Source organism: Coregonus lavaretus (assembly GCF_964263955.1).
Source record: "Coregonus lavaretus genome assembly, chromosome: 37".
NCBI classification, from domain to species: Eukaryota; Metazoa; Chordata; class Actinopteri; order Salmoniformes; family Salmonidae; genus Coregonus; species Coregonus lavaretus.
In genome coordinates, this window is record NC_140024.1 from 31,143,234 (window position 1) to 31,155,855 (window position 12,622).

General features: G+C 47.3%; 1 protein-coding gene across 1 annotated transcript in view; it reads right to left on the bottom strand.

Annotated features, from left to right (window-relative positions):
- The window catches only part of LOC311111304 (unconventional myosin-IXAa-like), a gene marked incomplete at its 5' end in the record, with an annotated part of 137,330 nt that overhangs the window by 18,662 nt on the left and 106,046 nt on the right, over window positions 1–12,622 (bottom strand). Inside the window, 8 exons of the mRNA XM_084154026.1 lie at window positions 782–885; window positions 1,754–1,954; window positions 2,284–2,386; window positions 3,066–5,036; window positions 5,712–6,022; window positions 8,552–8,701; window positions 9,828–9,950; window positions 11,397–11,588. Of these exons, the coding sequence (XP_084010152.1) occupies window positions 782–885; window positions 1,754–1,954; window positions 2,284–2,386; window positions 3,066–5,036; window positions 5,712–6,022; window positions 8,552–8,701; window positions 9,828–9,950; window positions 11,397–11,588 (3,155 nt within the window). The remainder of the gene's footprint in view (window positions 1–781; window positions 886–1,753; window positions 1,955–2,283; window positions 2,387–3,065; window positions 5,037–5,711; window positions 6,023–8,551; window positions 8,702–9,827; window positions 9,951–11,396; window positions 11,589–12,622) is intronic.

Below are 12,622 nucleotides of genomic sequence, written 5' to 3' on the forward strand. Positions count from 1 at the left end.
TAATTGTCAATAAAAGCATTTGACACTTGTGGAATGCTTGTAATTATACTTCAGTATACCATAGTAACATCTGACAAAAATATATCATAACACTGAAGCAGCAAACTTTGTGAAGACCAATACTTGTGTCATTCTCAAAACTTTGGACCACGACTGTAGATGAAGGGGAGGAGACAGGTTAAAGAAGGATTTTTAAGCCTTGAGACAATTTAGACATGAACTGTGTATGTGTGCCATTCAGAGGGTGAATGGGCAAGACAGATTTAAGTGCCTTTGAACAGGGTATGGTAGTAGGTGCCAGGCGGACCAGTTTGAGTGTGCCAAGAAATGCAACGCTTCTCGGTTTTTCACGCTCAACAGTTTCCCCATGTGTATCAAGAATGGTCCAACACCCAAAGGATATTCAGCCAACTTGACACAACCGTGGGACGCATTGGAGTCAACATGGGCCAGCGTCCCTGTGGAACGCTTTCGACACCTTGTAGAGTCCATGCCCGACAAACTGAGGCTTTTCTAAGGGCAAAAGGGAGGGGTGCAACTCAATATAGTCCCCTGTAGCTCAGTTGGTAGAGCATGGCGCTTGCAACGCCAGGGTTGTGGGTTCGTTTCCCACGGGGGGCCAGTATGAAAATGTATGCACTCACTAACTGTAAGTCGCTCTGGATAAGAGCGTCTGCTAAATGACTAAAATGTCAATATTAGGAAGGTGTTCTTAATGTTTTGTCCACTCCGTGTATACTGTATTAAAATGACTACAATGGACACCATGACAGGAACAAACCTTCCATCTGACTGGGTGTTCTTGCGTATCGTGTCAACTTTGGCCAGATCTCCAGACGACATGGCCTTGTGCATCTTCTTCTGTTCCTCAGAGCTGGTGGAAGGCTGAAACGCCAATGAATGACACAATGTCAGCATCATCATATAGAAACAGATAGGACAATTAAAAGAGACTTTTCAATATCTACAGTACTAACTGAAGTTAGTGTGTTACTCTACGTCTATGTTTTCGTATCTCACAGGAGACGGGAGGATTTTTCCCCCACGCCAGTAGATGGCAGTACAACAATGGATTCCTTGACAAAATGTAGCACTTCCACTAGCCTGAGTTGTCAGTTGTACTCAAGACTAACATTTTTCAATGCTGTCTATAGCTCACAGTTTTTCACTAGCATACCTGACTAGCAGTATATCTAACATGGATAGCCAGCTAGCACAATAAAGACAGTTTATGTTACACTGAAGTAGAGAGGTCAGGAATGTGTGTTAATGGATCATCAGGGGAGGAAGGTCAAGGTTGAGCGATGACCTTCGACCCAGGATCCCAGGGTTCGGTCTGAAAGCAGGGCTAATGGTGAGAAGAGAAAGCTAACAGGCTAACAGGCTACAGTAACACATGCCATGGTTAATTATGCTGACAGAGGTGCAGAAGGAGAATCACTTCGGGGCTGTGAAGAAGTGAGGAGAGAGGCTAAGCTAGGCTAGAACCTTGATCGGGTTTTAAAGAGAAGAGTGTGTTAGCACCGTTGAAACAGTTTATGCTCGGCGGAAGAGTGAAAATCTAGTTAAAGCGTAGGTTGTTTAGTTGAGTTGGTCGGTAGAGCAGGTCTGCCCAGCCAGTGCTAAAGAGGGTTAACAGCAGGGGGAAGAAAGATGGCCGTCCCACTGTGAAGCTTAGAGGAACAAGAGAATAACTTATATTAGTTGAATTGGGGTGTAGGCCAAGGTTTAGGTTTGGGTCTGTTTTCTTTACCATCTCTGAGTCACTGAAACACTCAAAGGACTGCTGTTTAGGGAGGGTTGGGATGTAGGGGGGAGGGGAGGAGTGGGGGGGCTTTCCATCGTACTCATCCTCCTCCGACTCGCCCCCCAGCGAGGAGGTCGGCGTGCGGGTCAGAAAGTCAGAGCGCGTCCGTGCCATGCGGGCTTTCTTTCTGTGGCCCGCCCTGCTGACCTGGTTGACCAAAAACGATATAACAACAGTTGAAACACACTGAGAAACAGGCCATTGAATGCTGCTTTCCTCTTTAGAACCTGTGGATACTAGACAGGGTCGTTGGGGATGCCCCAATGTTTCCTTTTTCAATCTGTGCAACTAGCTTTCTGTGTCACCATCTTTTTATTACGTCGGTCTCTCTCTCTCTCTAGGATATGTACACACATGCAAACACTTAGAACACCCACACCCACACAATATCTCTTTATCAGTCTGACTATTAGATATGGACATGCAAATACATACTATTATGACAACAAATGCTACCAGTTCTGCTATTCACTAACCTCCTGTGTTTTCAGTCCTATCGAGGGCTTGGAGCTTGAGGAGGGGTCCTCCTTTGGGACTGCTACAGCCTTCTCTTGATTGACAGGCTTGTCCTTGTCAAACCTAAAACACATCGAGTCATTGAGTAAGGGAATGAAGATGGGGTTAAAGTTGCAATATGTAACTTTTTGGGCGACCCGACCAACTTCACATAGAAAGGTGAATTATAGATCTGTCATTGTCATTGAAAGCAAGTCTAAGAAGCGGTAGATATGTTCTATGTGCGCTATTTCTATGCTTCCTGCTCTTAAGTTTCATATTGCATCTTTTACTTTCGGTTTTGTACACCAGCTTCAAAGAGCTGAAAATACCATATTTTTGGTTATGGAAGATATATTTCACAGCGGTTTAGATGGTACAATGATTCTCTACACTCTGAGTTCTTGTTTTGTCATAAACTGAAATTAGGCGAACTATTAGAATTTTAGCAACCAGGAAATGGTGGAGCGATTTCTGCATATTGCACCTTTAAGTTTATCTGTGAAATAGTAAATCATTATTCCAAACCCATTAATTCCCAAGCAACACCTATTTTGCTCATGTTTTTATTTATTTAAATAACCTTTATGTGAACTATGCATCTATTACGTCTCTTTGTTTCTTTTCAGAGGTTAAGAATTATATATGACAGACATTTTTAGGAATAATCTCCCATCTCTCCATTAAATGTGTATCAATGTCTAGTTGAGTGGTTAAGGTACCTACAGTACATGATAACTCCATAGCTGGATTCAATACTCACTTAGAGAACGACACCCTGTCTTTGGGCGCAAAGAAGATGTTCCCCGACCTGTCAGTCATGCTGACACTGGCGCCCTGATTGGCCGGGGCCTTCTTGGGGACCCTCCCTCTGGCTCCTCCTCCCCCGCCCTCTCTGGACTCCAGGGTCAAATTCGGCGCCCAGCCGTCCGCAACGGGCCTCCCATCCCTGGTCTTTGCTTTGGGGACTGAGGGAGGTGGAGGGAGCCGGGGCTGGTTGGGCTGGGCCTTGGGCTGGGTCTTGTTGGGCTGGGTCTTGTTGGGCTGGGCCTTGTTGGGCTCAGGATGGGGCTTGGGAACACTCTGGGTGTCCATCGGCCCAGGAGGAGAGAGGTCTGCAGGGGCAGCGGACACAGACTTGGTCTTGAAGGGTGGAGCCAGAGCCGGGGCTCTCTCGATGAGAAGGGAGCTGGGTCTTAGGGGCCTGGTCGAGGTAGCTGCGGTTGCACTCCTGTCTTGGGAGGGCCCTCCCTGGAGGGGCCCCCCCTGCCGGCTCTGCTGGATCCTGACCAGGGCCTCGCCCCTCTGCTTCTCCAACAGTTCCCTCTCGTACTGGGCGAAGTGGCGGCGCTGTCTCTCCAGAACCTCCTTCTGCTGTCGGATCTGGTCCATCATCTCCCGCTCGTTCTGCTGTTGCAGGTGCCGCTGACGCTCCTCCTTTTCCTCGTTCAGTCGCTCCAGCTTCTCCAGGACCAGCTGGTTGGCGGCCGGGACGGGGATGACGGGGGCGGGATCTAGTGGTTGAACGGGCGCCGGAACTGATGGCCGTGGCGATGAAGGGGATTCGCCGGTTTGTGCCGACCCGTCATGAACCTCTACAGGGGGAAGATGAACGACAGCACCACCTAGCTCCTCCTGATACAGGGGGGTTTCCTTCTGCATGCTGATGACCACCACCACGGGTCGCCGTGACGACTCCCGCCTTTGTTTGATTGACTTGAGCGGCTTGGTGATGATGGTGGTACTAGTGGTAGTGGTGGTGGTATCTTCCTCGAGGGGTCGCGAGGGGTCAATGCCAGGACGACGGGTGATGACCAAGCTGCCATCAGTTGACGGGACGTAAAAGGTAGGGAGGTAGTTCTCTATCTTGGGCGGAGGTGGAGAGACGGCAGCCGGTTCTGGCTTGGCCTGGCTCTGACTGTCTGGAGGTGGGGAGGCGACATCGGACACAGAAGCCCTGGGAGGCTCCTTCGACATGGGGCTAATGGGGATGACCTCTGGGGCCTGCTCCAGCTCCATCGGCGCTTCATAAGAGAGGGGGGAACCAAGCTCCTTCGCATCCGCCAAAGGTGCCCTCTCCCTGAGTATCTCGTCGTCCACGCTGAGTAGCTCGAAGCTGCCCTTGGAGCTCTGGCTGTCGGGGGTTCCGGGCCCCTGGGGGGAGCGGAGAGGCGAGGTGGTGGCGGGGGCCAGCTCGGCCGACCAGCGCCTCTCCTCAGAGGGGGACGAGGCCCCACCACTGCCCGTGGCCCGCACCTTGAGCAGCTCCAGGCTGAACTTGGCCTGCTCCAGCTCCCTCATCCTCCGGCTCTCCCTCTTGGCCCTGGTGGTCCTCTGGCAGGGCTCGTCCAGGGTCCTGGTCCTCTCTCTCACCACCACCGTGGCAGTGGCAGCTGTCGACGAAACTGGTGGTGGTTCAGACTGGGCCCTACCGGAGCTCTCTGCGGCCCTCGCCACTCCTCCTTCACCTCCTCCCTCTTTTCTCCTCTCCTCCTGGCTGTTCAGTCTCTGGAGGCTCCTCTCCCGCTCCTTGTATGAGCGGTCCTCCCATGTGCTCAGGTCCAGGCCCATGATCCTCACTGGCTGATCATCTTCTTCTGGCGAGAGGCGAGTCTGTCCATTCTGCAGCAGCTGCTGCTGTTGTTGCTGCAGCTGCTGCTGCTGTTGTTGACTCTCTCTCTCCCTCAGCCTCTGCTCCTTCTCTCTCAGTCTCTGCTCCTTCAGCTGCCCGAAACTGTCAATCAAGGAGGCATGGTTACAGCTAAACCAATCACAAGGCAACACCACACCTTCAATGAGTCTTACTTCCTTGTTCCTTGACAAGACAGTTAAACACTTAACTAGACACTTAAAAACATATAACAGTCTCTTCCTGTTGAATGTGTCAACTCAAAGTGGCAGCCTTACGGGAGAACGTCCTCCTCCAGCTCAGCTGACTGTTGCTACTTTGTTCTGGGTGTTTATGTAACCACATTATCTGAACAGGAGATTTTTCAGCTGGCAGGCCATGAATACGGGCACGTCACCAGTTACGACTGGGCGTGGAGGGGGATTGGATATAGAATTATGACCAATAAGTACAGTGAATGAACTTTGCAGCAATTTCTAATCTCGTTGCAAGAATGTTTGAGTTGAAATGATGGTTGAAATGATGGTAGCATGGAAGTTCAGATGGTCTTCTGTGGCAACACTGCCTTCATAAAATTTTCCATGGCATTTCATATTGATTTCCATGATCATGCAAAAGTATCCAGAAACAGTAATGAAGCATAACGTTTTGAAAGCTCAGCTGCAGATAGAAATGCATTTGTAGAACAGACAAAGTGTAGAACAGACTATTCACTCTCATGTCATGTGGAGAACCACGTCTGCTCTAAGAAACGTTCTACAACACTTAACATTAGTTTACCTCTGTCTGGCCAGGTATCCTTTCCCCGCTGCCTGTAGCAGCACCGTGGTGCCACGCAGTCGCAGGTAGGCGTCTCTGGCCATGTGGCAGCGCCAGGCCGTCTGGATGGCGAGTGCTGCCCCCTCCCGTTCTCTCCGCTTCAGCCACGCCCTCCACTCCCTCTGCAGCAGCAGGGCCGCCTCCCGCCACAGCCCGAACCTCCGGCGCTCCTTGTATCCCCGCCAGGCGGTCTGGAGGCACAAAGCCGCCTCCTCCTGGATGCTGGGGTCGTAGTCATCTTCCTGCTTGGACAGGTAGGCACGCCACCATTGCTGTGTGAGGGAAAAGCAGGTGAGATCAGCGCTGTGGATGTTACCGCATTTATAGTATGATGGAATTTGTTAAGTTTCTTGGATTTGAGTCCATCCATCTATAGCAACGTCCAATCCAAAAATCACCCCCCTATGCACTTGTGGAGATCTGATAGGTACAGTATAGGCAAATTGGCAAATATTCCATCAAGCCAATCAGAAATCAAGGTGGAGCTATTACCATGTTGCTTACACCTATCCAATTCTCTCAGATTTCCACAAGTGCATAGAGGCTAGGAGGGCCTGGGGGGTTAGGAGGGCCTGGGGGGTTAGGAGGGCCTGGGGGGTGAGGAGGGCCTGGGGGGTGAGGAGCCTAGGGGGAGCTGGGATTGGGCACTACTGAATAAAATAATTTTTGGTATAGTCAGGGAAAATGTTGTCAAAACAGGACACAAAGCTATCCAAACTTGGCTGACTACACAAAGAGCAAAGGCAGTCTCAGCAGAGATAATATAAATACATTAACTGTTTGACAGACCTTTTGTTCTCCTGCTCTGGGAACATGATCACAACACTTCCATTAGAGGGTTTATTTCAATGTTGTTAGCGCTCTCCCTAAGTCTCTGGCTACTAACACTTCTACCCATTGATTGGATTTCTTTTTCTTTCCAACTAGGCAAAACCAAAACACCCGAGTCTCTTTCCAAAGGACCAAATAGGCGGTTACAGTGTAAACAGATATAATACGAGGCCCTCTCCAAGCAGGGAAGGGAGAGGTGTAGCAGGGGAACATTAACAAGGGTAGATGCCCTGATCCATTTGGTTTCTTTTTTTTATTTATTTTATACTGTTTTTCACACTGTGTATTCATATACTGTATTCTTCACATAGCTCTTTCTAATATATCTAATACAGTACATTGCATTTTGTTACACTGTTTATTCCCATCGCGTATCTATATACTGGATTCCTGACATGGCTCACTGTAATATATCTACTGCTGTACATATCACTCTTAAGTAGATATTGTAGGTGTATATACACATTGATTGCATTTGGATTACTGATAGTGTTAACTGGATTAGTTCTGACATTCCTGATTTCTTGTTTTTAGTTTTTGATTATTATTATTTGTGTACTTGTTTGACAATTTTGCTGCACTGTTAGGAGCTAGTAAAACAAGCATTCACTATAACATCTGTCAAACTGTGTACGTGACCAATAAACTTTGACTTGATCCCGGAGTGCCAGAGGTATTGCAGGGTTTGATTCCAACCAGGTACCACACCTGACTCTACTAATCACCTCAACAACTGTGCTAGTTGATCAATATCAGTGATTGGCTAAATTACACCAAGGTCTCAAAGATCTAAAGCAAAAAAGGCCAACTGACAAACCCGAAGTACCTATCCTTAAGGTGTATTATATCCAGTACCATTCATAGCCAACTTCTCTAGTACAATAATGTCCCACTTTATGAGAGGACTTAGTTTTGGTTCCTGCTGGATACTGTAACGTAACTGAATCAACAATTGCATAAGTACTAGGATCAAATATCTGGTATGAGTCTTAGATTGTGATCGTGAAAGTTGAATGACATCCAAAACAAAGTTGAGGAACGGTCAAGACAAATAGTTGAGCTAATTCACATAATTTTCCACAAAAATTAATTGTGGGATTTTGTGGGATTACTGAAAGGGCTCTGAATCTAAACATCCCTCCATAACACATACAATTACATATCTTTAGTGGCCCATCAAAACCGGGCTGAGCAAGATTGCACAGATAAGGACTGACACATAACATTGGGATGAGAAGCATTCCTACCTCAGTTCAATAACACCAATATGTGCATTATTTCCCACTTAAATCCATTTACTAAATACTAAATAAATATCACATACACAAACAAACACCTACTGTATCTATAGCCTGGATATACTATATATCATTTACACAGTTAATATCACCAACTATGGTGCTGAGAGCCACAGAACAGGGTGTGCAGACTTTCTACCAGCCCAGCGCTAACACACCTGAGTCAACTAATCAACTCATCAAGACCCTGATTGCGTGCAACTGTAATGAAACCAAAGCCTGCATACCCCTGTAGCAGGACCATGCAACTGTAATGAAACCAAAGCCTGCATACCCCTGTAGCAGGACCATGCAACTGTAATGAAACCAAAGCCTGCATACCCCTGTAGCAGGACCATGCAACTGTAATGAAACCAAAGCCTGCATACCCCTGTAGCAGGACCATGCAACTGTAATGAAACCAAAGCCTGCATACCCCTGTAGCAGGACCATGCAACTGTAATGAAACCAAAGCCTGCATACCCCTGTAGCAGGACCATGTAACTGTAATGAAACCAAAGCCTGCATACCCCTGTAGCAGGACCATGCAACTGTAATGAAACCAAAGCCTGCATACCCCTGTAGCAGGACCAGGGTTGGTGCCCCCTGCCCAGTCACTGGCCCTGGGGTGATGAAGCTTACCCGGTCACTGGCCCTGGGTTGATGAGGCTATAAGAAGGGGACGGTGGTTACCTGGATGGTTGTGGCAGCTAGTCTCATCCTGATGAAGTGTTTCCTCTCCAGCAGGGCCCTGAAGCGGCGCTGTAGCGTGACGATACGGTCCAGGACCTCCCTGTGGAGCAACGCCTGCAGCCGCTGACGCTCCACCTCACGCAGGAACACCTGACAGCGGACACAATGAGTGGCACATCATACACACATACATATATACTCACACAAGGGCACACTGTTCAAGTATGGACATCCTCCTCCCTGGATGATCAGACACAGGGACACAATAATTTCAGGTATGGACCACTAATTATAGACACATCAAACCAAAGGAATAGCTCTGGACCCATCTATCAGAGTGCGTGTGTGTATTACGTCCTGTCTCCCAGAAAGACTACAGTAATATATTGGCACTGCTCCTTATGTTCCTGTTTCTATATTTAAATAAAGTTCAATAACCTAAAGCAGGGCTGAGTCTCCAGCCCCCCCGTGGAGACTGATAAACTGATGGTCAACTACCACTCATGGTCAACTATCCACTAGCTATGAGGACAACGCAAGGCCTGTCTGTTCTGTTCTAGTATAGTTCATTAGCCCAGCACCTGTGTTTTAAGGATGTGCGTATGACCACACACTTTTTTATATATAAGGCTGGTCTAAATGTGTAAAATAAAACAGATCAGTGCCTTATGGCAAATCCCCATGGGGGTACAATATACTACAGAAAACCAAAGACAATTGGATACAATTGTTGATATCTTGACTAAAAAGTCTCAATTGTATCCCTTCCTCTTTGTTTTAATCTACTGTAGTGACAGGCAGTAGGGTGACTAGTACCATGGTTTTAATCTACTGTAGTGACAGGCAGTAGGGTGACTAGTACCATGGTTTTAATCTACTGTAGTGACAGGCAGTAGGGTGAATAGTACCATGGGTTTAATCTACTGTAGTGACAGGCAGTAGGGTGAATAGTACCATGGTTTTAATCTACTGTAGTGACCGGCAGTAGGGTGACTAGTACCATGGTTTTAATCTACTGTAGTGACCGGCAGTAGGGTGACTAGTACCATGGTTTTAATCTACTGTAGTGACCGGCAGTAGGGTGACTAGTACCATGGTTTTAATCTACTGTAGTGACAGGCAGTAGGGTGAATAGTACCATGGGTTTAATCTATTGTAGTGACAGGCAGTAGGGTGACTAGTACCATGGTTTTAATCTACTGTAGTGACAGGCAGTAGGGTGACTAGTACCATGGTTTTAATCTATTGTAGTGACAGGCAGTAGGGTGACTAGTACCATGGTTTTGCCAACTTGGTATCCATCGGGCGCAAGGTCCACCTGGCCTAGGTACTGTCTGATGCCCTCTTGGGTGGCACTGGTGCCCTCGGGTAGCAGCACGCGGAAGTGACGGACAAAATCCTGCCAGGCAAGAAGAGGGAAAAGGAGAAACACAAAAAACAACAACGGTTATAATAAATGTAGGAGGCAATTTTCAGAAGTGTGAGTCGGTGGACAGTCCTCAACGGCAACGGTCTCTACTGGTTAACTCTTCTATATGGCACTGTACTGATCACCTGATTGGCTGGGCTTCTCTCACTGAATCTGTCGCAGGCAGCACAAAACACTGCAGCTCCTGAGGATTGGAGCTGTGCATCTCCAAGTGATATCACCAGCCAGTCTCTAAAGGAACATCTCTTAGCTTCACTCTACAGGAGTGACACAGGGACAAGGTCCTGTTCGAGGCACATGTGGTTTTAGGGATAGTCCATGGTGATATTTACAGGGAGGCTAACTAACATCATCAAAAAAATATTCACCATCCCACTCCCCCCCAAACGGAGGCCCGTTGTCTGATGTCAACACAGTTGGCAGTCCGGGAAACCGGTGAAGGCAGTAGGGGTGTGGCTGACTGACTGGGAAACAGATGCTGTGTTTATACAATTACCTCCACAGGACCAAGCGTTTCATTACAGACTATAGAGGCCCTGTTCTCCACACTGATCTCAGGACAGTCTTCAGAAGGGCCGCAGCTCTAATATGTCAGGGGAATTCAGATCAATGAAAACGTCAGTCTGAGGCTAAAACTATCTAGTGTTGTGAGTAAGTTCATGAGCGGCAGAATGAGGTCACGGGCGGGGCATTCCATCTCGTTTCATCGTCAAGGTTGTGTATTACAAACGTTCCATCACAATGGTTTCGCCCAGTGACCTAATGTTTGGCTTCCACAGCTGTAAACACTAGTTCAACGGTTCCTTACAGGACAAGCAATATACGAAAATAAAGGTGACGCTACTTTAAAACTGAAGGATTGGCTAAAAGTACAGTAACGAGCTAGACTCTAGACAATCCATAACATTATTGTGACATCTACTGTACCCAACTAGTCATATTCAAATGACACCTAACTTAAGAGCACTGTCCTAATAGTCCCACAATACTATCATACAAACAACATCAAACTTATGAAGTCTTGGAGACAATATGGCAGCCACTTCAAATCGCTAGTAAATTATTTCTTACACAAACAGATACAGCAGACGCCTTTGTTTTCTCAATGAACAGCACGACATGTTGCATACAACTGATCCCAATCACCAAGCCAACGGAAACACAGAGAAAGAAGTGGAAAGAGGTTACTGAGGAACAGAGGAAATTGCGTCAGGCAGATTAACACTGACTAATGTCTACGATGTGAGTGCTTCCAGGAGAGAAGACAGGCAGATTAACACTGACTAATGTCTACGATGTGAGACAGACTTGTAGATGGGGTAAATATGGGATGAGAGTGTGTGTGCATGTATATATGTATATGTGTGTGTGTGAGAGTTTGCATACGCGTCTGTGCATCTGTCTAAAACGGCTTACCTGGAAGGTGTGCTTGATGCAGTAGCCTGACTGGCGGATGCGCACGGTCTCCAGCATACCTGTGTAGCGTAGCTGCCTGAGTACCAGGCCATCGTTGAAGCGCAGGGGCAGCTTCTCTGCATTGGAACGGATGCATTTGACAAAGTAGGGTTCTGATTGGCCCAGAGTCTCCATCAGCTTATTGAGAGAGGCCTGTGGTAGGACAGATCAGGGGTGTCATCATTAGTCCAAAACGTTTAGCAAAAAAAAACCTGTTTACTCCAAACGGAAAACGTTTCGCTACGAAAACAAGAGTTTCTATTGGACAAATTCAGGTAGGCCCGTCCCTGTTTCGTTTGCTTCCGTTTGGTTCTGTTTGGTTCCTAGTGAATACATCCCAGGTATTGACATCACCAAAAACATATTAAACATCATATAAACATATATACAACCTTTGTGAGACAGAAATAATACACGACACATTGGCTTTGTTGGTTTTATAGCAGGGAGGAGTGGTTTTGTCTGGTGTGAATAATTGTTGTCCTGTCTTTATAACCCTTTTTTACCACATAATAAAAGACGGTCTAGGATAATAGGCTAGCGTGTGGTTAGCTGCTGTAGCATGGAGGGTTGGGGTGAGGAGGGAGACAGGTCCTCCTGGGTTCTCTTCCTCCGGACAACAACAAACAGACACTGGGTAAGGTCCACCTGATGCCATAACATTCCAAAAATGTGTGTGTGTGTGTGTGCACGTGTGAGAGAGAGAGAGAAAGTGAGGGAATGTGTGTGTATGCATGCGTGTGTATGAGAGTGTGTGTATGCATGTGTGTGTATGAGAGTGTGTGTATGTATATGTGTGTATGAGAGTGTGGGTGTGGGAGTGGCTATTTCGGTGGCCAGGAATGCAGTTCCCCCCACTCCGCTCAGAAGATGAAAGCAGTGTATGAGTGTGTATGAGAGTGTGTGTATGTATATGTGTGTATGAGAGTGTGTGTATTTTTTTATTTTATTTAACATTTATTTAACTAGGCAAGTCAGTTAAGAACCAATTCTTATTTACAATGACAGCCTACACCGGCCAAATCCGGACAACGCTGGGCCAATTGTGCGCCACCCTATGGGACTCCCAATCACGGCCGGTTGTGATACAGCCTGGAATCGAACCAGGGGGTCTGTAGTGATGCCTCAAGCACTGAGATGCAGTGCCTTAGACGGCTGCACACACATGTATGCATGTGTGTGTAAGT